The 25,890-nt window shown below is 42.6% G+C and overlaps 1 protein-coding gene across 5 annotated transcripts in view; it reads left to right on the forward strand.

The window, feature by feature from the left end:
• The window catches only part of bltp3b (bridge-like lipid transfer protein family member 3B), a 217,589-nt gene that overhangs the window by 115,005 nt on the left and 76,694 nt on the right, over positions 1 to 25,890 (forward strand). For 4 of the 5 annotated variants that reach the window (XR_011934062.1, XM_072471539.1, XM_072471541.1 and 1 more), the window contains 6 exons: positions 4,472 to 4,654; positions 5,463 to 5,620; positions 12,160 to 12,301; positions 17,136 to 17,210; positions 19,468 to 19,658; positions 20,544 to 22,075. Coding sequence is in view for 4 of the 5 variants with exons in the window: in XM_072471539.1 (XP_072327640.1) it covers positions 4,472 to 4,654; positions 5,463 to 5,620; positions 12,160 to 12,301; positions 17,136 to 17,210; positions 19,468 to 19,658; positions 20,544 to 22,075 (2,281 nt within the window). In the remaining variant the exon portion in view is untranslated. The remainder of the gene's footprint in view (positions 1 to 4,471; positions 4,655 to 5,462; positions 5,621 to 12,159; positions 12,302 to 17,135; positions 17,211 to 19,467; positions 19,659 to 20,543; positions 22,076 to 25,890) is intronic. The other variant, XM_072471540.1, reaches the window with a different exon arrangement.

The following is a 25,890-nucleotide window of genomic DNA, read 5'->3' on the forward strand; positions in this document are numbered from 1 at the left end:
GATTCCTCCTGATCTTCATTCCGGGGTGGGGGGGGGGGGGGGGGGGGGGGGGTGCGAGGCATAAGTTATAAGAAGATCCTGCTGAGAATGAGGAATGTGGGAGGCCAGGCCCTCCCAATTCCCCAGCTCTACCACTGGGTGGCTAATGCAGAAAGGGTACATGGATGCGTCAAGGAACCAAGAGCACAGTTGGTCAGAATGGAGGAGAGTTCCTGCACAGGGGACATCCCTCTGAGCGCTGGCCATAACCGCACTTTAATTCCCCCAATTCTCAAAAAAGCCCAGTGGTAGTGGCCATACTTCGAACGTGGAACCAAATACGACAGCATTTCGGACTGACACAGATGACCCCATCATCAAAAACCACAGGTTCCCCTCGCAACAATGGACACCATCTTCAAAAAGTGGGGCATACTGACGGTTAGGGACATGTTCACGGACGGCAGAGCAGTGATCCTGGGGAACTCGTGTACGAGTTTCAACTCTCAAAAGGAAATGAACTAAGGTACGTACAGATCAGAAACTTCCTCCGCAAGGAAACAGCGACACTCCTCCAGATATCAGAACAACGACATTTCCCCAAACAGGGGCCATTCCCCGCAGCTACTAAAAAGCCCTATCCTGGGGGAAGCACAGCCAACTACTGGCCTCCACACAGCTAAGTGGGGAAACTTCGGGCCACCGCCTGACCCAGCAAGCACTCACAGTCGCATCTTTTTATCTTTAATTTTTTCCCCTGTTTGTTTTTAAATTATTTCCTGAATGATTGTGGTTGTAAATTCTTGTAGATATACGTTTTGGTTTTGTCTTGTGTAAAGTATGTTGCGAAATGTTAAAACACAGAAACACAATCATCAACAACGGGCTATTTGGCAATATCACTAAGACTTAGTCAAAGTGGATTTTAAATATTGCTTTAAAGTTTAGAAGAGAAAAGGGAGCTGGAGACGTTTAGGGAGGGAATTCCAGAGCTTGTTACGGTTAACAGGTGTTTAACCACACTGGTTAGACTTCCGGGTGCGGCTATGCAGAGCTAGGTCGCATATTCGGCAGCTCCCGCTTGGAACGGACTTTTGGGCTCTTTTACAGGGCCCCCACGGCATTTGTTTGACATTTCCCGGTGTGCGAAGAAGGCTGCAGCATTCCCCTGACAGTGTCCCCCAGGAGTGTTGTGTCTTTTGGCTACCAGACCCGGCAGAAACAGTGAAAGATTTGGCTTGAGCTGCAGCAGTAGACGAGGGCCTCTTCCAGCATGCAGGCGGGGGAAGGGCAAGCTTAAAGCTGCAATCTGGCTTGACTCTATCAAAGGTGAATTCTGGCAGCAGAGGGAACAACTGTGAAAAGATCTACCAGGGCCATTGAAGAAGCAGGGACGAGGCTTCTGGTGGCGGCCATGGAGGAGTAGGTCGCGCATTCGGCAGCTCCCGTCTGGAGCCGACTCTCTGACCTTTTTCAGGAGTTTCCATAGACTTTTTGGGGCAGACTGGTGAAGCAAACACTGCCAACTTCTATGAAACGGACCAGAAGTGTAACGGCCAAAGGAGCGGCACTGGAGCAACAGGAGAAGCGAGGGAAAGAAAACAAAATGGCGGCGGCCAGGGACAAAGGGGAGCTGCAGGAGTTCATCAAGCGCTGCTTCGAGGAGCAGCGCGAGGAGATGCGCAAAGAGATGTTGGCGCCTATGCTTTCGGCAATTGAAGGACTCGGGATCACGCAGAAGGCCCACAAAGCTAAGATCCAGGAGGTACAGAAAAGAGTCAGTCAGAACGAGGACGAGCTTGTGGGCCTGGCGGTGAGAGTGGAGCAGAACGAGGCGCTACACATGAGGTGGGCGGGAAGACTCGAAGACCTGGAGAACAGGTCGAGGAGAAAGAATCTGCGAATCCTGGGTCTCCCTGAGGGAGTGGAGGGGGCTGATGCCGGGGCATACGCGAGCACGATGCTCGAGGCGATGATGGGCACGAAGGCCCCTTCGAGGCCGCTGGAGTTGGACGGGGCACATCGGGTGCTGGCGAAGCCCCAGGCAAATGAGCCGCCAAGGGCAATGGTGGTGAGGTTCCACTGGTTCACGGAGAGAGAGTGGGTCCTGAGATGGGCCAAGAAGGAGCGGAGCAGTAAGTGGGACAATGCAGAGATCCGAATATACCCGGACTGGAGCACGGAGGTTGCAAAGCGGAGAGCGGGTTTCAACCGGGCCTAAGCGGCGTTGTACCGGAAAGAAGTGAAATTCGGAATGCTGCAGCCAGTGCGACTGTGGGTCACATACAAGGGCCAACACTATTACTTCGAAACGCCTGAAGAGGGGTGGACCTTTGTACAAGCCAAAAAGTTGGACTCTAACTGAGGGTGGGGGGGAATGTTTTGGGGTTTGATGTGTGATGGTTGTTGTATATAGGGGGTCAATCACGCGCAGGAAATGTTACATGGGCTGGGGGAGAGAGACAAGGCCGCGACAGGAGCTGCGCCAGAGGGGGCGAAGCGGGCTTTGGAAAGCGCGGGGTTTTTTCCCGCGCGCAGGAAGAAAGGCGGGAAGGGGAACGAAGGAATGCATATGGATTGGGAGACTCCCACGCGGGGAGGTCAATGGGACGGCGGGGGAAGCCGGCGTCAGCTGACATACGGGAGTGACATGGGGGGAGCAAAAAAGCTAGACGGGTTTAGCGGGGGGAGGGGAGGGGGGGAAAGGGTTGCTGCTGCACTGGCAGAAAGGGAATGGGACACAGAAGTGGTGGTCAGGACGGGGGCCCCCCTCTGGGGGACTGGAGGGTGAGGGAGGCGTGGACACGGGACTGGCCCAGAAAAGGAGATGGCTAGTCGGGGGGGGGGGGGGGGGTGAGAGCCCCTCCAATCCGGCTGATGACGTGGAATGTGAGGGGCCTGAATGGGCCGGTGAAGAGGGCTCGAGTGTTCGCGCACTTAAAGTGACTGAAGGCGGACATGGCCATGCTCCAAGAGACACATCTGAAGGTGGCGGACCAGATCAGGTTAAGAAAGGGATGGGTAGGACAGGTATTCCACTCGGGACTGGACGCAAAGAATAGAGGGGTGGCAATATTGGTGGGAAAGCGGGTGTCATTTGAGGCCAAGTCTATTGTAGCGGACAATGGAGGGCGATATGTAATGGTGAGCAGTAGGCTGCAAGGGACGTGGGTGGTGTTGGTAAACGTATACGCCCTGAACTGGGATGATGCAGGATTCATGAAGCGCATGTTGGGGCGCATTCCGGACCTGGAGATAGGAGGTTCTGGAGAGGAGTGGCGGGAGCAATATCTCAGGTGGTGAAAGTCCGGGTCAAGCCAAGCTGGGGGCTAGCAATATTTGGAGTAGTGGACGAACCGGGAGTGCAGGAGGCGAAAGAGGCCGGCATTCTGGCCTTTGCATCCCTAGTAGCCCGGCGAAGGATCTTGCTAATGTGGAAGGAGGCGAAGCCCCCCAGCCTGGAGGCCTGGATAAATGATATGGCTGGGTTCATAAAGTTGGAGAGGATTAAGTTCGCCTTGAGAGGGTCTGCGCAGGGGTTCTACAGGCGGTGGCGACCGTTCCTAGACTATCTCGCGGAGCGCTAGAGGAAGGTCGGTCAGCAGCAGCAGCAACCTTTGGGGGGGTGGAGGGGACGTCCTGGGGGGGGGGGGGGGGGGGTGGAAAGGGGGGGCTGCCTGGGAGGGGGGATGAGCAAGAGATAACATGAAGGGTTGGGGAAACTGGCACGTACGGGTGAGGGCTGTGTACAATGCTGTGTAAATATATCATTTTGCCATGTGTATATATCTTGCTCTGCGCGATTTCTCGGGTTTTTTTTGTTACAGGGGGGGGGTTATTGTTTGTAAGGGAGAAAAATTGTGTTAAAAAACTTTAATAAATATATTTATTTTAAAAAACCCACACTGGTTAACAGTGGATCGAGTGAAAGACTTGTGGGATATACGACAAGCTGGAGTTAAAAGAATGCATGGTTTTCAGTGGACTGTAGGCCTGGAGAAGTTTACAGAGATTGGGCAGGGAAAACCACTTTGTGATTTTAACCTGAGGATGCAAATTTTAAATTTGATGCATTGGGGAGACTTGGTGCCATTGTAGGTTAGTGTACACAAAAGGTGATGGGTAAGCAAGGTAGGCATGGGATTGGATTCAGGCATCATAGCTTTAAGTGGAAATAGACAGTCTTCATGATGTAAAGTATACAGGGTCAGAAGATCAACTTTATGTCACATAGGATGCTATGGTTACAGACAACCTGGTATAGTGTGATGTGATGACCCAGGTGATACTTTTAACAGACTGGGAACATTGCTTGAAGGGAAAAACTGCAATGGATGCCAACAGGAATCTCAGAATAACTGGAATTAATTTCTCCCCTGACCCCACCAAAGAAATCTGACGTTTTGTGCTTTTTAAAAAGTACATCTGAAGGATGGACTATAGAAGTGAAATTCCTGATTTGACTAGCTTTGTTTTGTGAAATACCATGTAGGAGACAGCTGCCAGCACTGGATGTACTATAATGAATCCACAAAAACTCGAGCAACGTGGGCTAAAGAGTTACTGAAGGAATTCAAGTCCAATGTTGATATGCTAAAACAAGCAGTGAAGGATTATAGTAAATCAAAACCGACATCACCACCTCCACAAGGATCACCTCCCCATGTATTAATAGGTAAGTGTGTCTTTTGTTATTTAAAATAAGTAACACATTTTTCAAATATTGTGAAGGGAAGGGGTCTTAAACCCTCGATTGTGATACAGATGTTCCAGTTATCTATGAAAATGTTCACTAAAGTTGTAACTTGCAATACTAGTAGATTTAGGATAACATAGGCATATGCAAATTTTTACTTCTATTTGTTTAAAGTTAGGGTGCTGACATACCTTTTGATAAAGCCGCAGTTTTAAACAGTGACTAATTAAGGGACATTCTCTTAAACGTATGATCTATTTTTAAAATAAATTTAGAGTACCCAATTATTTTTTCCAATTAAGGGACAATTTAGCATGGCCAATCCACCTATCCTGAACATTTTTGGCTTTGATTTAACAAAATAGACTAAAATGTTGTAAAGCTGTTAGCTTCTGCTTTATCAAACCAGTATGACAGAGTCATTGCCCTGATTTGACTCATCACGCACCAAAGAGTGCTAGGAATTTGCCACAGAAGAATCAATTCGAACCAAAGCTGATTTGGGGTTGTAAGATGTTCCAAATTTGTTTAGGTTCCACTTTCAAAATGGTCAGACAGGACTTCAATAGGCTTTCTAATTGTTACCTATTTGAAACTTCACCTGCACATCTCTCTTTATTGCCTGACGGATTTATTTGCTTGGCACTGTTCAAGAATCAAGATTGTGAATGAGCTGTGTTTGCACTGTTTCCAAAATATTTGAAACAAATGTCATAGTCACTGTCATTTCAAGGATTGAATTTTTGGTCCAGATCTTCCTTTATGCGCTTGTTTTGCATTTATCCAGAAACCACACTCAGACATAAACCCGTAACTACAGGAAAGGAACAGCTGTCAAAAGGAACCACACCTGCTAATATTTCACCTGCAGCTAGTCAGCAATCAAAGACAAAATTATTATCCAGTTGTTTTGTATTCCGAGTGGAGGATTTAAATATTTATCAGGTGAGAACAAGATATTTTGAAGCTGGAATTTATTTAGCCTTTATAACATCTGATATGTTTTACTGATCTTACATTAAATTCTAATGTAATTCTGATTAAGGAAGAAACTGTTTAATATTAATAGTAAATTCCTTGGATTCCCCTTGGAATAAATCTCAAAAATCCATATTTTATGCATTTTATTCATTAAAACATTAAACGCTCCTGGTGGGTAACTGCTAAGCTTTTTTTTGTTCACGGTCCTGCTGCTTCAATTCTGTTCAGTTTTAACCAGAAGGAGCAATCAGCGTGGTTTTAAGTATTGTGTCATGCTGTAAAAACCTGGGATTCTTTGAGGTAACGAAGCGCTTAAGGGAGATTTTCAAAATACAGCTGGCAAGATCATTCTGAGGCTAGGAAGGAAGCTTATTATGTAATAGTTACAAATTATCTTATTGGTTTGACAATGAACTTGAGCAAAAGACAGGATGTTGATAAAGGGAAGTACTTTGCTTTTGTAATCAGTGTGGTTTCTGCACAGTTCTGTCTGGAGCCACTGCAATTTATAATCTTTCAGAATGATGATTTGGAACAGGTACCTATAATGGTAGTATTAAATCTACCCACACGTCATGGCTGGGTAATGACTCAAATGGCAATTTACTGTGTTTTAAGTAACGTGAGAAAATATGGGCGAGGCGAAACATAGCTGATGAATTTTAATATGAATTAATACATGTGGCTACAAGTAACCGTAAACATGATAGGGTTTCAAAATAGGCATATAATTGCACTGGATTATGAATTATAGTGACATATTAAAAATGATGAGGCCTGTACTGGAATGTGGCATGCAATTTTGATTATCTGAAAGATTTTAGATGTATTATAAAAGATTCAGAGTGATCCAGATATGGAGAAAGGCCTTTCCTAGAAAAAAAGAGACTGGTATGTTTTAGTTCAAGAGGGCATAGAAATAGGAATGGAGGCCATTTGCTCCCTTTGACCTGTTCTGCCATTCATTTAGTTTATGGTTTATCCATGCCTCAACTCCATTTTACTAGTCGTTGCTCCATGTCCCTGAATTCCCTTACCTCAGAAAAATCTATTGATTCCAGTATTGAAAATTATGGTGGAGAGATTTCCACAAGCAAAAATGTGGAAAAAGTGCTTCATGATGTCACTCCTAAATGGGGCTAGCTGTAATTTTAAGATTACGTCCTCTTGTGCTTTATACCCCCACCTGAATCTCGAGTATGAAATTCATATGTCTTGAACAAGAGTCAGAAGCATTTTTCCCTCACACAGGTTAATTGACATTTGAACAGATTTTAAGATAAATATATTGATTTGGGGTTAGTAAACACAATTAGAAATTAAAATATTAGAAGCATGACCATTTTCTGTTGGCTAGGCAAATTAAAGGTTTCAGGGACAGCAGTAGCATTGCTTTGTTTTTTAGAAATGGTAGAGGAGTTAATTTTGTCCTCTCAAGGGTGATATAGAAGGTGATTCCATAGTAGGAATACCAGACAAAAGCAAAATACTGTGGCTGGTGAGCAAATGAAATAAAACTGAAAATGCTGGAAAAAGCAAGTCGGATGAGGCAGCATCAGTGTCAAGAGAAGCATGTTTCAAGGTGATGTTTCATCAGAACTCCGTACACAATTCATTCAACAAGCCATAGGCTCTGTTTAGGTGCCCTTTCTAATCCCACCTTCCTGCATCTGGTCCATAGCCATGTAGCTTACAGCACTTAAGGATTGGATTGGATTTGTTTATTGTCACGTGTACCAAGGTACAGTGAAAAGTATTTTTCTGCGAGCAGCTCAACAGATCATTAAGTACATGGGAAGAAAAGGGAATAAAAGAAAATACATAATAGGGCAACACAACATATACACTGTAACTACTATAAGCACTGGCATCGGATGAAGCATACAGGGTGTAGTGTTAATGAAGTCAGTCCATAAGAGGGTCATTTAGGAGTCTGGTAACAGTGGGGAAGAAGCTGTTTTTGAGTCTGTTCGTGCGTGTTCTCAGACTTCTGTATCTCCTGCCCGATGGAAGAAGTTGGAAGAGTGAGTAAGCCGGGTGGGAGGGATCTTTGATTATACTGCCCGCTTTCCCCAGGCAGCGGGAGGTGTAGATGGAGTCAATGGATGGGAGGCAGGTTTGTGTGATGGACTGCTTATTAGAGTCATAGATGTTTACAGCATGGAAACAGGCCCTTCGGCCCAGCTTGTCCATGCCGCCCAGTTTCTATCACTAAGATGGTCCCACTTGCCCGCATTTGGCCCATATCCCCCTATACCCAACATGCCCATGTAACTGTAACTGTTTTTTAAAGGAAAAAATTGTACCCGCCTCTACCACTGCCTCCGGCAGCTCGTTCCAGATGCTCACCAACCTCTGTGATAAAACTTCCCCTCGGTTTTCTTTTGTATCGCTCCCCTCTCACCTTAAACCTACGCCCTCTAGTTCTAGACTTCTCTATCTTTGGGAAAATATGTTGACTATCTACCTTATCTATGCTCCTCATTATTTTGTAGACCTCGAAAAGTTCACCCCTAAGCCTTCTAAGCTACAGGGAAAAAAGTCCCAGCCTATCCAGCCGCTCCTTATTACTCAGATCATCAAGTCCTGGTAGTATCCTCGTAAATCTTTTCTGCACTCTTTCTATAACAATATCCTTCCTACAATAGGGTGACCAGAACTGAACACAGTATTCCATGTGTGGTCTTACCAATGTCTTGTACAACTTCAACAAGACGTCCCAACTCCTGTATTCAATATTCTGACCAATAGAACCGAGCATGACGAATGCCTTCTTCACCACCCTGACCACCTGCAACTCCACCTTCAAGGAGCCATGGACATGTACCCCATGATCTCTTTTTCTGTAGCTCTCTCAACTCCCTACCATTAACCGAGTAGGTCCTGTCCTGATTTGATCTACCAAAATGCATCACCTCACATTTATCCAAATTAAACTCCATCTGCCATGCATCGGCCCACTGGCCTAATTGGTCAACATAAATTTATTAAACCCTTAATTTACTAAAATCACTTCATATTTAGCTTTTTATCTTAATTCATGGTTATCCTTTTTCATGTACTATAATATAATATTTGCCTTAAGTTCCATCTACAGTTTTTTATCCTTTTTAAAAAAAAAAAAAAAAATGGATTTGGAGTACCCAATTCTTTATTTTTCCAGTTAAGAGTAATTTAGCATGGCCAATCCACATACCCTGCAAACTCCACATGGCCAATGACCCGGGGATGGGATCAAACCCGGGTCCTCTGTGCCGTGAGGCAGCAGTGCTAACCACTGTGCCACCGTGCCGCCCCAAGTTTCATCCGCAGTTAATTTATCCACCAACATATTTTATCCATTTAAGGAGGGAGATAGATAAGTATACAAAGGGTGAAGGGATGTTATGCTGATAGATGTGAAAGGGCCTGTTAATTCCTCCGAATTCTCGAGAGTGCTCTGAAAGATGGAAGACCACGTCTAGCAAAGAGAAGGGCAAATTTGAAGAACTGGCTAAAGTAGATAAGACACGTTATGACCGAGAATAGACTCTGCTGTTTTCATGAGAACGTAGGTTGAGGGGCGACCTGATAGAGGTCTACAATATTATGAGGGGCATGGATAGAGTGGATGGGCAGGCATTCCTTCCCCGGATGGAGGGGTCAGTCACTAGGGGACATAATATAATATATAAGGTCCGTGGGGCAAAATTTAGAGGAGAGGTGCAAGGCAGGTTTTGAAATTTTTTTATATACACAGAGGGTGGTGAGTGCCTGGAACGCACTGCCAGGAGGGTGTGGAAGCAGATACATTAACAACGTTCAAAAGGCATCTCATGGATGGGTATAGAGGGATACAGCACTAGGAAGTGCTGAGGGTTTTGGCCAAGGGTGGTATCATGACCGGTACAGGCTTGGAGGTTCCGAAGGGCATGTTCCTGTGCTGTATTCTTCTTTGTACTTTGATGGCATCAGGCTCTTGGTGAGCATAAAAAGACTACCAGGAACTAGCTAGTCAATGCTAGGTTTCTGTGCATTATATTCTATGTAATATTTTGGTCATCTCAGATTCAAATGCTGCTCCAAGTTAGGACATTACTTTGAATTTTACCAGTTTTCTTTACTGCAAATTGCAAATAGTATGGGTTAGAAATTTGAACTCTGGGTTTTGGAACATAATCACCATACCTATACTTCATTTCTACAAGCAAATAGGTTGCAATCAATTGGAAAAAGGTGAATTTAAGTTCTATTTGCCACAATAAAATGTGAAACAATGAAAATGAAAACTACATTTGAACTTTGCAGCATCTGCATTTGAAAGTACAATAATGTCTTTACATTCATTCTTGGGTGACTGTCTGTCTGGAGTTTGCACGTTCTCAGTGTCTGCGTGGGATTCCTTCAGGTGCTCCGGTTTCCCCTCGTAATCCAAAAATGTGCAGATTATTGGCCAGGCTAAATTGTCCCCGGGTGTCCTAAAGGTTAGGTGGGGTTCCGGGGATAGGGTGGGATATTGGGAATAGGCAGGATGCTCTTTCAGAGGGTGGCCAAATGGCCTCATTTTGCACTAGAGATTCTTCTATGATTACAAACTCTGAGTCAAAATAGCGGCATACGAAAATGCATAGATGCCACTGGTATGATTGCTATGTGCCATCATTGTAAGAGCTGGTGGAGGAGACAGTCAGAGCACAGAGACCAGTTCACCTCATTGGGTGAGGAGCTGCAGAGGGTGGTGGAGGGGGGAGAACCGGTCTCAAGGGCAAAATCTAAGGATTGTTGGATTGCCTGAAGGGATGGAGGGCCAGAGGCCAATGGAGTATTTTGCAGAGATATTCGCCAAGTTGTTGGGAGAGGAGGAGGACCCCTCCTTCTATGAGCTAGGCAAGGCCCACCAGTCACTCCAGCCGGAACTAAAAGCGAAAGAACCACCACGAGTTCTGATAGTCTGCTTTCACAGTTATCAGGTGAAGGAAAAGGTCTTAAGATAGGCAAAGCTGAATGGAGAGGCCAGGTGGGAAGGCAGTGGTATTCGTATATTCCAGGATCTCACGGGGAAGTTGGCGGCGAAGGCTGTGTTGTATAAAATCAACTTGAGGTTTGGGGTGGTCAACCCGGCAAAGCAAAGGGTCATACAACTCCAGGGTTACTACTTTAAGATGGTGGAGGAGGCATTCATGAAGGTTGAAGGGCTGGATTGGGTTTGGACTTTTGTTTGTTGTTATCTTTTTATCAGGCTGTGATGCAGCCCGATAGGATTCTTTCTATGGTGCATCTGTAAAAGTTGGTAAGAGTCAATGTGGACATGCCGAATTTCCTTAGTTTCCTGAGGAAGTATAGGCGCTGTTGTGCTTTCTTGGTGGTAGCGTCGACATGGGTGGACCAGGACAGATTTTTGGGGATGTGCACCCCTAGGAATTTGAAACTGCTAACCATCTCCACTTCGGACCCGTTGATGCTGACAGGGGTGTGTACAGTACTTTGCTTCCTGAAGTCAATTACCAGCTCTTTAGTTTTGCTGGCATTGAGGGAGAGATTCAGAGGTGCAGATCCAGGTACTCTTAAAAAGAGTTTAGGGTCTCTGCTTCCACAACCGACTTAGGCAGCAAATTCCAGACACCCACTACCCTCTATGAAAAAAAAAGTTCTTCCTCATGTCCCCTCTACACCTTCTGCCACTTACCTCGAATCTATGTCCCCTGGTTCTAGAATTCTCTGCCAATAGGAAACAATTTTATCCTGTCCATTCTATCTCGTTCCTCTGAATTTTGTAATCCTCAATCAAGTCACCCCTCAGTCTTTTTTGTTCCAAGGAAAATAACCCCAATCTATCCAATCTCTCCTCCTAGCTGCACTTTTCTAGCCCTGCCAACATTCTCCTCTCTCCATAATTTGCAAAACTTGAATAAAGTGATAAACTTAACACTACAATAATATTTTCTGTATTTGAGAGGCTCTAAACAATGTTTCCAGGCAGTCGGAATTCTGTAACATATAGCCATCACACATTGCAGACCAAACTTCCAAAATAAACTTGCATCTTAGATTCATTTTTTTGTGATTTGTAAGAAGACTGACCATTCATAGAATGTGCTGTCTTGCTCTCTGTAAGCACTGATTGGCCTCAGTATTAGAACTTAAAATAAGTATTTTTGTTGTCTTCAAATGTGTGGGTGACATTGGCAAAGCAGTATTTATTGCCCACCACTAGGTTCCCAAGAGCATTAATCAACCACATGGTATGAACAGGAATCGCATATAGGCCAGACTAGGTAAGAGAGTCCTGAATGGCATTCCCTGAATGACATTCATGAACCATTTGGGTTTATTTCTTACGACAGGAAACTGTCACAATGATTTTCTTGTGCTAATCCAGAAATTATTACTTTTATTTTGTTCAAATTCACAACTTGCTGCCATGGGATTTGAATTCAGATTTTTGGTGATCTAATGCTTTATAGTACTGTTGATATCAATATTTAGATAACTTCATAAAATTCCTAACTTTATTCCTCCTGCAGGTTTCTACAGCAGATCAGCGTCGAGATTCCCCAAAAGCTATGATCTGCTGCAACAAGAAGTCTTTATATCTTCCAACAGAGATGGCAGCTATTCATATTGAATTCACTGAATATTATTTTCCGGATGGAAAAGATTTCCCGAGTAAGAGTTTGTATTAAACTAGCATATATTATATAAGCTTATATTTATTTTAGCTTCTCTTCTCACACACATTGATTTTAGTGGCAAAGTGGTGGAAGAATTACTGAGGTGTTTATCAGCCCAAGTCCTGCTGTTGTATGTTGGATGAAAATAATTTGCACTCAAGTGTTTGTGCTTTTTAGTTTTAGAATGGGGAGGGAAATGGATGTGAAGCATCATTTAAGTTGAAATGACTGTAAGGTGATGCCAAATGACAGGTTATTCCTGCAGATATCAACCAAGATTGTCAGGCGAAACGGCAATTTTCCTGATAGACTCTCCTCCCCAGGGAGTATTCACTTTTATCCAAATTCAACTTGTATACAGAGAAGGAGCCAAAACTCCCAAGCAGCTTCATTATCTCGTCCATAGTGGATAATGGGTACATAATATAAAGAAGCAGCTCATCCACATACAAGGACACCCTATTCTCCATTCCTTTCCGACTTATTCTTAGTAGAAGATCTCAGCGCCATGGCAAGCTGTTCTATTGCAGTGCTAGTATGAGCACCAGGGCCTCTGGTGAACAACCCATTAAGAAGTAGCTGAAATCAGGAACAAAACAGATTAAAGATGATTTTTTTAAGGTATGGCTTTATTAATTGTGCCAATGCAAACCAGGATGCGCACCCATGGGTGTTATATGCAGGGAAGCACTGAATCTCTGAATGGGGTCTATTTTCTCCCATTCCCCTCCCCCTGAGATCTTGTGTCTTCCTCGCCCTCCCACTTTCCTCTGGTTCTTGTGTTTTCTCTCCCCTCCCCGCCCCCCCCTTCTTTACCCCCACTTCTGGGGTCCCCAGTCTTCCCCCACCCCCCTCTGGAGTCATGCATCTTCCACCCCCTCCCCTGGGGGTCTTGTGCCCTCCTCCCCCCTTTCCGGGGTCTCCTGTGTTCTCCGCTCCCTCCCTTTAGGGTCTAGTTTCTCCCCTCTCTCTCTCTCTCTCTCTCTCTCTCTCTCTTTCTCCCCCCCCCCCCCCCCCCCCCCCCCCCCCGGATCTTGCATGTTTCACCCCTCTCCTTGGGTCTCCTGACTCTTACCCCTCCTCCCTCTAGGGTCTCGTGTGTATGTGTGTGTCACCCTCTCCACACCCACCCCCCTCTATTGGCATGTTCAGTGTTACAGGCCCCACTTTCTCCAGTTGAGGTAAAAGGTTGTTGTGTTCCATCTATGATCTGTAATTCAAGATCTTCCTTTCCATTGCATTGGACTGTCAGATTGTTTAGTCCTCACTCTGAATTTTGTGTCATCATACAACTTCAATGTTACTTTAGAGGGCTTCATTTTCAGATCGCCATGTTGAGCAACTTCACACGGGTCTGTGAAGGTCATTATGTTGCACAATGCACTTGCGTCTATCTGACACTTGTTCGCTTTTCCTCTGTGATCCTCATTGTAACAGTCACAAACATTTGTTGCTTATGGACTTGACTGAACCAACCTGTTGTATCAAAGAACAATACAGCACAGGAACAGGCCCTTCGGCCCTCCAAGCCTGAGCAGATCACTTGGCAGTGCATTCCAGGCCACCACCACCCTCTGTAAAAAAAAAAAGCTTTCCCCGCACATCTCCACTGAACCTGTCCCCCCTCACCTTGAACTTGTGCCCCCTTGTAATTTTAAATTCCGCCCTGGGAAAAAGCCTCCAACTGTTTACCCTCTCTATACCCCTAATTATTTTATAAACTTCTATCAGGTTGCCCCTCAGCCTCCGTCTCTCTAGGGAGAACAATCCCAGTTTATTCAATCTCTCCTCATAGCTAATACCCTCCTTACCAGTCAACATCTTGGTAAACCTTTTCTGTACTCTCTCCAAAGCCTACACGTCCTATTGTTTATAGTTCTTGGTCAGACTCATCTGCTGAAATCTTTCCAGTGAAGTAATTTTGGTTCTTGCGGTTAAAACACTTCTTTACCCCTGCTGGACAATCCTCCTTTTGCTGTGCATGCTGTCCTCCTTTGTATTTGCATCCTGCCCTTTGACAACAATTGCTCAGCTCTTTTGGCTTGCACTGTCTCTCAGCATACCGTCTCCCTTGATCAGTTCTGCTGCACACATGCTCATGCGTTCTTTCGCGTCCGTTTCTCATCTTTCAGCAGACTTGCTCTTACTGAGGGGTCTCTCACACCTAGGACCAACCTATCTTTAATCATATCATCTATTAGCTGTCCAAATTCACACCATCTGCCAGCTGCGTTACTACTATGGCATACTGTTCAAAGGGCTTGTTTGTACTCTTAAATATAGTACTCAATACATATTGTTCATATGTAACTTTCACTCTGGGTACAAAATGTGCGTTCAAGGCTTTTAAAATCTCCATTGTTAGATTTAAGATGATGTATATTTTGTAGCAGCTCCTCCCCGAGCAGTATTAACAGTGTGGCTACTCTTATTAATTTAGACTTGTTAATTAAGTCTGTTGCAATCTCATTGTTTGCCTTTCGGCCCATCGAGTCTGCACCGGCCCTTGGAAAGAGCACCCTACCTAAGCCCACGCTTCCACCCTATCCCAGTAACCCCTCCCAACCTTTTTGAACACATAAGGGCAATTTAGCATGGCCAATCCACCTAACCTGCACCTCTTTGGACTGTGGGAGGAAACCGGAGCACCCAGAGTTAACCCACGCAGACAAGTGCAAACTCCGTACAGACAGTGACCCAAGCTGGGAATCGAACCTGGGACCCTGGAGCTGTGAAGCAACTGTGCTAACCACTGTGCTACCGTATTCCCCCACCCCCCTCCCACTGTGCTATCATGCCCCCTCACTGTGTTACTGTGCCCCCTGTGCTATGGGATTGGAAAGTTTACTGCGGTCATTTTTACTCACTCAGTAATTTACTTACAATCTTTGTCAGTGTTTTCTTTTCTTCTGCAGCTAGTAAGTTCACTTACAGCTGGTGTGTGCTTTTCTTTTGTCCTTTTCACTGCAGCCAGTAACTTCACTTGCAGCCTTTTGTCTATTTTCATTTGTTCTTTCAGCAGCTTTCTTTTTGTGTTGTTGCAGATTTTGAATCTTTGTGTTCCTGGGTTCTCGGTGTCTTCTCGGCTCCTTTTAGAATTCAAAAATATACAAAAAACCTCTGACCCATGTCGCATGTACTTTTTTAGTGTGTTTCTGTGAGAGGCTTTTATTGAACTGATCTTTGGCCGTCTGCCTCATCGTATAGTCATATGCCTATGGAAGCTCTGGTGCTAATCAGACTGGTTCCATTTTAAAATCCAAACAGTGGAGCCCATTATTCTCTTAGAAAGATGGGTCATTATGGTTGTGAACCTGTGCCGCACATGTGCAATGCTTTTTTTCAAAACGCCACGTGGAGGAATTCTTGCTATGGTCTGCTAGTTTGGTTGCCAGCTGCATTATAATGCTTTGCTGACAATTAGGATGCCTTTCTGGGTTTATTTCAGAGAACCCATCGGCCACAGTCACTACCCATACTCTTGATCATTATTTCATAACAAACGTAGCCAATGGAAAAATGGCTAAGAAAAAGATTTGTGCAAGTTTGAATCCTTGAACATCAATGTAACTCACTTATCCCACGTTCCATTTGTGACTGTCCCATACAGTGCACTAAAATTTATCTTACAGTACCTCTCAGTTGCCCCAAAGAGGCATGAAGTTTACATGCATGTATTCTTCAAACAACTCCTGTTTTAGTAAAGAGACTTGAGTTGTCACATGTTACATAATACAATCTATGTTTAATTGTCATAAGGTGTTTGCCCCACATAACTGGGAGATATTGGATACTGTAGCTGTTCTGTTACGTTGCCACTGAATCCTGCCAATTAAATTAACACTGTTGCTAATGACTTCAACTGTTGGTACCCAGAAATATTATAACAATTTCATCATACTGCCAATGGTTGTATTCTACAGTGTTGCATTATTTTATATGCTAACAACACGTGAGATGTGAATGGTTCACTGCATTTTAAGTATTATAAACTGTGAAAATATTTACAACGTAGTAACCTGAAAAAATGTTTTTGCACTCCAAATATCTTCCACTTCAAAGTGAATGAATGTCCGCATTGTACCATCATTGTGTTCAGCAGATTTTGTACCAGAAATTGGGCTATTGAGTGAAAATATTCTGGGGAGATGTCTTTTCTGGGCAGTGAAAATGGAATTAATGTGTGATAAATGTGGTCATGTTATCAAAGCTTTTTATTTCACCAGTGAACTGAAAAGAAAAGACCTTAAAAGACTTATACCTGTCAAATTTCATAAATATCCTGTAACATAGATAAATTGCGTAACAATAGTTAACATTTATTGAGAAAAGTAAATTACCGTTGTCATTTTTGAAATAGAATCCCTACAGTGCAGAAGGAGGCCTTTCAGCCCATCTATTCTGCACCGATCCTCTGAAAGTGCGCTCAACCTAGGCCCACTACCTTGCCCAATCCCTGCAACCCCACCCAACTTGCACATCAAGGGGTACCAAGGGGCAATATTATCATGGCCAATCCACATAACCTGCACACCTTTGGACTGTGGGAGGAAACTGGAGCCCTCTGAGAAAACCCACCCAGGCACAGTTAGAATGTGCAAACTCTACACAAGGTCAGAATTGAACTTGGTCCCTGGCACTGTGAGGGCACTGCTAACCATTGTGCCATCATACTGCCCATTGTTGTCTGGCATTTCTGAGCTGCGTAACAGTTGAACAGCTGTATGTATTTTCTTATTAAAATTCCTCACTAACTTTGGAAAGTATTCATAAATATGGACTAATTATTTGCTTTAATTAAAATTCATTCTTGTGGTCTTGCATTTTAGCCTTATGGAATGTGCTGGGCAGGTTGGACAAGAACCAGCATCAGAGTTCTGTTCTTGATCTCCTTTCCTGTACAGGTTACAGTATTATCATTAATTCTAAACTGGCTGACTTTTGGTGGGGGCAATTGTCAAAATTACATAACCTGATCATTCAGTGATTTTGCATGACACTCCTTGAATCATATCTGGAAGAATAAATAATGTGTTTCATTGAAGCTTTGTGTGGGTTTTCACCAGGTTGTATTTTTGCTGGATGTTTACAATCATCAAAGGCTTAAAGTTCGAGTATCACAGCCTTACACCAAGGCATTGTGTTAAGATAGAGAATGCACATTTTATTGTGCTAGGTAACATTGAATGCCTGTTTTTAGAACTAAATTTTACACATGTGGACTATGAAGATGTATAACAAGTTTTATATTTTAATCGATGCATCATGAACTAATTTGTCATAATGACTTAGTTTAGATTTATATAAGAAAAGTTCTTGGTAAATGTTAAACATTTTGAAATTCTATTCCGATCCTGGGCGGGATTCTCCGTCACATTTTGACATTCTATTCAGATCCTGGGTGCGATTCTCTGTCCCACCGCACTCGTCTTCTGATGTGGTGCACCCCCGCCAGTAGCGGGATTCTCCATCCCGGCAGCGGCCAATGGGATTTCCGATTGTGGGGCCCCCCCATGTCGTCGGGAAATCCGCGAGCGTGAGTGCGTTGCCGGTGAAATGGAGGATCCCGCTGATGGAGAAACCAGCCCCATATGCTTGAGCAAAGGCTGAATCAAGCCCAAATTGATATATTTGTGTAATTGAAAGATCACTTAAAAGTGAAGAAAATTGAAAAGATTTAAATAAAAATGAAACCTCGGGCGTTACTGATTACTAACTGGATCCTTCAATCCAAATGTTCCAATCGTACACAATTTTCAACTCCAGGTTTCAGTCAGAGTAAACTGCAGAAAGATTTAACATTCTATTTTCAGTTTCATTTAATTGAGATAAAATGCAGCTTTCTCTATAAAACTAAATGGAGATATGGCAAATTTAAAAATCTTAAATTCTAGCTTCTGCTGAAATAATGCAAAGAATATTAAATCTTTAAGAACACATATTACGGGGCAGCACGGTGGCGCAGTGCTGCCTCAAGGCGCCAGGGTCCCAGGTTCGATCCCGGCTCTGGGTCACTGTCCGTGTGGAGTTTGCACATTCTCCCCATGTTTGCGTGGGTTTTGCCCCCACAGTCCAAAGATGTGGGCAGCACGGTAGCATTGTGGATAGCACAAATGCTTCACAGCTCCAGGGTCCCAGGTTCGATTCCGGCTTGGGTCACTGTCTGTGCGGAGTCTGCACATCCTCCCCGTGTGTGCGTGGGTTTCCTCCGGGTGCTCCGGTTTCCTCCCACAGTCCAAAGATGTGCAGGTTAGGTGGATTGGCCATGCTAAATTGCCCATAGTGTCCAAAATTGCCCTTAGTGTTGGGTGGGGTTATTGGGTTATGGGGATAGGGTGGAGGTGTGGACCTTGGGTAGGGTGCTCTCTCCAAGAGCCGGTGCAGACTCGATGGGCCGAATGGCCTCCTTCTGCACTGTAAATTCTATGAAATCTATGAAATCTATGTGCAAGGTAGGTGGATTGATCACGCTAAATTGCCCCTTAATTGGAAAAAATGAATTTAGCACACTAAATTTATTTTAAGAAAACACACATTACACGTAAAAATAAATACCAGCATGATCTCAATCTTTTCACCACTTTATTTCCTTGCCTTTAGCTCTAAAATTGGCAAACTGGTTAAAACGTTGTAAAGCTCACAAGCTTTAGTAACATTCGAATGTGTGCTTTTAATTAACTAAAATTGCCATAAAGATGTTATCCTTTTTAGTACGTTTGGAAAGGTAGGTATAAACAAATTGCAAAAGACAGTACATTTGATCGCAATATTAGATCACCATAGCAAATCACTGGTGAAAACCCTGACTTTTTTAATTTGTTGGATTTCACAGCTCGATAAATTACTTATCTATTCAATCTAGCACAGAAATTGAATAAATACATTGTCTCAATTTTGTAATGGCAGAACTCATTTAAATGAAAATTTCTTCTTTGTCCTGTCGAGTCAGCGGCCTTCATAGATTATTCCATCAGAAATACTCACCAAATTTTGTAATCATCAATAGTCTCTTGATAATATATGTATGACCCCAAAATTATCTATTATTGAGTAGGAAGTCTGGGTCCACCCTTCTCTAGTACAATGAGTATTGCCTTTTGATAAAATTGTCACTTGACTCTTCAATTTTCTAATGAAGTATGTATACATTCCTGTCTGCAGTTCCTTGCCCTAATCTTTATGCACAGATGAATGCACTACAGTTCACTCTTGATACCAGGAGCCTGTTGTGGTTGAACCAGTTCATATTAGATCTGCAGCAGAGTCTGGAGCAGTTCACAGCTATCTACAAACTTGACAGTGGGAAAGAAGATGAACATGTTGACGTACGAATTGATGGACTGATGCTCAAGGTATAACGTTGCAGCTGAAACCCAGTACCCTTAAAATTAATCTGTGGGACATTATTTATTTAATGCATAGGCCTGAAATGTATTTCTCTCAGTGGAGACTTTTAACGCTAACTTCCCCATGGCTTGATTTCAAGACCAGTGTCACCCAGTTTCTGTAAATGTGTTTATGGTTTTCACCGTATACTTATAAAATTTGAAAATAATCCAAAGAAATTGAGTCCAGTATGAACTGAAACTGGAGGCTAACCTCACGTTTGACTGGCAAACAGGTGTCCACCAAGTTCTGTGGATGTCGTGGTTGTTTGCAGGTGTGCTAAAACCACTGTTCATAACTGGTGTAGGAATAATATCCAAAAGTAGAAAGATCAACCAGATAATACTAAGTATAATATACTGACACTTCAGTGATAACTGGATTGACCATTGACTATTTAAAAAGTTATTATATTCGTGTCGATGCACTCTTCTCGTCAAGAAATGAACTGACCACTGTTGCCATCAATTCAACATGATTGTTATGGTGCTCCTATTGCCCACTTAATAATGTATGGCAAATCGAAAAGTTAAAAGGATAAGAAAATTCCTAGATTATTTTTTGATAGTCACAAACAATTTCTATGCATTAGCCAGGCAATCAAAATGTTAATAATTATGCAAGTTATAAATTGCAGGCTGGCTATTCAGCCCAACCAGTCTGTATCACCATCCCATATCCATGTGTATTCAGAAAGTCCGAATCCAATTTATGCACCTTGTGACACTAGACCTACAAAGTTATGGAAGCTTGACTTCATAAAATGGTGAATGCAATGTATTGAAAAAATGAAATTGTTATTAGCTGCTTTTCTAAGTTAAAATTTTGAAAATATCTTTGTTTTGTATCAGTTTATTGTTCCAACTGATAAAGGACCCGATGATCATCAAGACCGCCCACAATCTATTTCTATTCAGACAGCAGAGGTAATAGCCACAAATACAAGGCACTCACCAAAGTGTACACGGAGTGACTTGGAAGCCATGCTACAGGAGTTCAAAGATGAAAACTTTTTTAACAAAACATTCTCAACCTTTCCTAAAACAACAAAAAGTTTCAATGTATTGCATCCTGTATTTCAAAGGCATGCTCATGAGCAGGACACTAAATTGCATGATGTTTATAAGGGATTAGTTACTCCAAAGTTGAGTACAAATGCGTTGAAAACCTTTGCTGCTACGGATGTGTGGGCCATACACTTTTCTCAGTTTTGGATTGACTATGAAGGAATGAGGAGTGGGAAAGGAAGACCTGTGGGATGTGTAGATTCTTTCCCTCTTTCTATCTGGGTTTGTCAACCCAATAGATATGCAAAATCACAAAAATCTTTCTTGACACCCAGACAGCCTGCCCCTCAAATATCCAAAAGTGAAACCAGTGACTTGAGCCTCCGTTTGCAACGGAAAAGGCTCTTGAGGGAATACTATAGTTCAGAATCCGAACCACTTACTAATGGACTGGGACGATCAAATTCTTTAGATGGTGCTGCTGAACCTTTGAAATCCTTGCAACCTTCAGATGCAGATATACACGTTCTTGTACATACTGAAAAGCATGTGAGCATGCAGGTTAATCATCATCAATACTGCTTTATGCTACGCCTTCAGCAGTCTATAAAAAGGCTTCAGGAACAATTTCAGAAGAACATAGAGAAGGTGACTGGAAAGCCAGTGGAACAGACAAAAGTTTGTATTGGGCTGGTAATTAAAAGTGCTGAAATAGCTTTAATGCTTCATCCGGTGCCTCAATATGGGGCAAGTAGTAAGGCTCCAGCCGAAAACAGGAGTCCGACAGAATCTGACCTTTCACCTTCTGAAAGCAGAGAAACGCTGGCAGCTGAGAATGAAGTATCGTGTGATGATTCACGGACTGATCATCTCAGCGAAAAAACACTTAATGAATCACAGAATACTGAAACTGAAAGTATAAATAAAAGTATTGACAAGCCTATGGACTCTTTGCTTTCTAAATCATACAGTGACTCGGCTTTGATAAAAGGAATGACACCAAAGTCCTCTTTTGATGGTATTGTTAGTCAATTTCCCGTATCATCAGATGTCCCTGGAAACTTGGATGGAATTAATTTGGAAGAAAAGAAACAGTCCAATGAAGTCACAAAGATTTCAAATGTTAAGGCTCTCGATGTTTCTCAAAGTATGGAACCACTGAATCTTTACACAATAAGCAAAAATGAATGCAGTATTCCTCCTTTGTGTAAGGAAAATTATCAAGAGGAAATATCAAGTACTTTGCAAAACAAAAGAAATGGAACCATAGATTCATTAAATGATTTAAAATGTGACCAAGACAATCCCTTGCAAAACTTTGATTACAGTAAAGAAACACCTTCGACAAAGTTGGTGTTACTTCAGTCGGTATCAAGGTATGCAGCTATTTGAAGTAAACATTTATCATTATTTGAAGGCAATTTAGGATAATGCATGACCATACTGCAGTTCTATTGTGGGTTAGTATTAATTTCATTTTTGGCACAGTCGCCTAGTACTTTTAACTGCTCTTTGTTATATTCCCATTTATGGAGTCAAAATATTGCGAATGTTAGACATTAGAATTTTGTAAGTATCTGGAAAGCAAGAGACCAGCTAAATTCTTCTGACAGAAGTGCATTAATGTTCTATTTGGGGAAAAAAAATAAGCTTTTCAAGTTCTCAACTGGAATCTTATTGATGATAATGTTCACAAAATCTAAACCACTCAAATGCAACCTAAATCACCATTTCTGCAATGTTGAATGTTCACTCCCTTACAATTAATAACTGCAATTCTATTCTGGTCTATATCTTTATGCTAGTTAGATGTCTGTCTTTCATGCTTGTATACAGTTTAACTTGTTTGAAGAGTATAGTTTCAAAGTTTATACATTAACAGTGGAGCTCTATCTAGTGGCCACTTTGTGCATAGCACTTAACTTTACTGTATTAATAAATGACATATTTGCTCATGGACCACCAGGTGAAGTAAACCTATAAATGCTAAGTGTCGGACTTGAAATAGGCAGAATCGGTGAGATAAGTAATACAGAAAAGTTAGCAAATGTGATAATGGATCAACAATGGGAAATTTTTAAATATGAAAGTGATGACTACAGAACAATTGTATAGGGCGAGAAGCGGGTACACTTCTGTGGATAAGTAGGCTAACATTAAACTTATAAGATCATAAAAAATAAGAGCAGGAGTAAGTCATTTGGCCCAAGGAGCCTGCTCTACTGCTGATTAAAATCATGGCTGATCTGATTGTTCCCTGTATCCCACTTTCCTGCCTGCCCCTCATAACCCTCGGCTATCAAAAATCTACGTACCTCGGTCTTGAATATAATCAATGATCCAGCCTCCACTGGTCTGTGTGGATGAGTAAACACCCTTCTGAGAGAAAACAAATCCTTCCTCGTCTCTGTCTTCAATGGGAGACCCCTTATTTTTAACTGCCCCTTAGTTCTATATTCCCCACGAAGTGAAGCATCCTCTCAGCATCTAGCCTGCCAAATCCCCTCAGGATCTTGAATGTTTCAATAAGAGCACCTTTCAATCTTCTAAACTCCAATGAGTATAGGCTCAGCCTGTTCAACCTTTCCTCGCAAGACATTCCACAGGAATCAGCCTAGAGAACCCCTTTAAGTAAGGAAACCAAACCATACTCCGTGCTCTCAATGGAGACTCGCCTGTCCAGCCATAGCAAGACTTCCTTTCTTATTCCATCTGCCAATCAATCAAGGCCAAAATATGTCTTCAAACCTGCTATACCTGTATGCTAACATTTTGTGAGTCATGGATAAGGGCACCCAGATCCCTTTGCCAAACTTTTGCCCACTCATTTATCCCTTTGCAGACTCTTTGTATCCTACTTGCAGCTTGCTTTCCTACCTATCTTTGTACCATCAGTGGATTTGGCTACAGTTGAGTCTGTACATTCATCCAAGTCATCAATGTAGATCATAAATGGTTGAGATCCCAGTATTGATACCTATGGCAATCTACTAGTTACAGTTTGCTAACTTAAAAATGATCCATGTATCCCAACTCTGTTTCCTGTTAGTTAGTCAATCCTTTATCCATGTTAATATATCACACTCCCCACCAAGAGCTTTTATCTCATACATTAACTTTTCATGCGCACCTTATTGAATGAACGCCTTCTGGAAATCCAAATAATCTTCATCTGCCAGTACCTATTTATTTGCCCTACTTTAGGTTTTCAGTAAAACTAGGACTAGAAATTCAACGGTGAAAAATATAGAAGATGTAGCAAGATAATAAGAGATGACTAAAGTGATCCAAAAGGAATATTAAAAAAGGCTGACAGATAATGTAAAAGAAAATGGAGGATTTTATTTTAACATTTTTAAGTAGATGATTAGTTTGCAAGGATTGGACTACCAAAAACCAAGCAGTGTGGAGGATGGCAGATGAATTGGCAATTTATTGATCATATATCAGTGTACTCTTCCTGATGTCTTTTTTTATTATAACTTCACCTTGGTCTTGATACTCCCTTTATCCCATTGCCGGAGATTGACTTCTATACCTGTATGAAATAAATATTTTGTCTTTTTATAGATGATTGTAGAAGTGAGAATGTAGGCATTCTAGAATATGATGTGATGCAATTGTTACAGAAAAGATGAGGTGTTTTCTGAAACAATTAGCAAGCTCATGGTGGGTAAGCCACTGACTAAACCATTGCAATTGTAGCAGGGTGGGTCTTCCACATGTACATATCCAAATCCAACAGACAGCAGCATTGCTGTAAACAGGAAAGTACCATCTACCCCACTGGGCTGGAGGAAGAATTTGAGAGTAGCAACTTGGCTGTTCTCTGGGTTTTGCAAGGAGTTCCAGATGTGAATAGTAATTATAGGCCCTCACTTTTACCGGTATTCAACATTGGAAAGGAAAGTATACAGATATCATTCAGGGGTGGTATGTCCCTCTGGGGTATAAGAGAAGGAACTGGCAGCATTTCTGATGCGTGACTGCTCAATTTGTTGTTCACATACCTTGGTGATGACATCTTTACATTGCTGAGACCAGAAATTTGTAGCCCTATATCTTAATTATTTTAGATGAACTCTGGATGGGTAGATATTAGATTATGATTGCAAAGGGTATGAAACTAACATATAATTCACTTGCTTTTGATTTTATTTTTGTACATCTGTCACTTTGAAAAGAAGTTCATGAGCATTTTATGCTGATTTGAATACCCAACACGGCATAGGTTTTAAAAATCTCTTTATCCTCCTTTTTCCAAAGCTGCACTTTTTTCAGTGCAAAGTGTGATCAGTGGACCTGTTCCCAATCTTTATTCTTGTCTCCTTTTAATCAAGTAGCTGGAGATATCAAGAGTATCCTGGACTGACTTGTCCTTCATGAGCAAATTACTTTGACTATACTTGTTATTTTGGCCAGGCACGTTGTGATATGTTTTCACTTTTTTTTTCTCGAGTAGAACAGCTTGGTGACAAGGTAAAGGGCGTGATTCTCTGGCCGCATTCACCCGGCAACCGGAGAATCCTGCCCGAGGTCGATGGAGTTTTCCATTGTCGGCATCTCACCCGTGGCGTTCTTGTGGCGGGTGGGGCGGAAGAATCTAGCCCAAAGTCTTGTAGACAGTGATGCACCAACATTTCGGGGACAGCTCTTGCGATTGCCAACACTTAATTGCTCCTGCTGACAACCTGAGCATCAGAAATGTTTATGTAATGAGGTCTTCGTAAGCAGTGTATATTTTGAAATGCTATACACCATCAAACATTGCATTGGAATAAGAATATGGTATGCTATATAGATTTCCACATACATTTTTGATTTGAGCAGTTTGTCATGCATCCAGTTTGGGCTTGACAGGTATAAAAGTTGAATATAATATGTCAGAAGCGTCCTGTAATGTTTTATGACTGGGAAATGGGCATTACTACATGAGTCAGGATTCCAATCCAATCCAAGCCTTGCCCTTATGAACCTTTGCCCTGTTTTTGACCTGACAAAAATTAACCCTCCTGGCTGGGAGGTGAATAGTGGAGGCCAGACACTTTCCACATCCCTATCCAACGACAATCCAACTATAGATGCAAATAGGAACGGGAATAAGCCAGTCAGCCCCTTGAGCCTGTCCCGCCATTCAGTGAGATCATGGCTGATGGGTGACACAACTCCATATAATCTGCCTTTGGTCCAT

The sequence above is a fragment of the Scyliorhinus torazame genome, chromosome 13 (assembly GCF_047496885.1).
Source record: "Scyliorhinus torazame isolate Kashiwa2021f chromosome 13, sScyTor2.1, whole genome shotgun sequence".
Classification (NCBI taxonomy): Eukaryota; Metazoa; Chordata; class Chondrichthyes; order Carcharhiniformes; family Scyliorhinidae; genus Scyliorhinus; species Scyliorhinus torazame.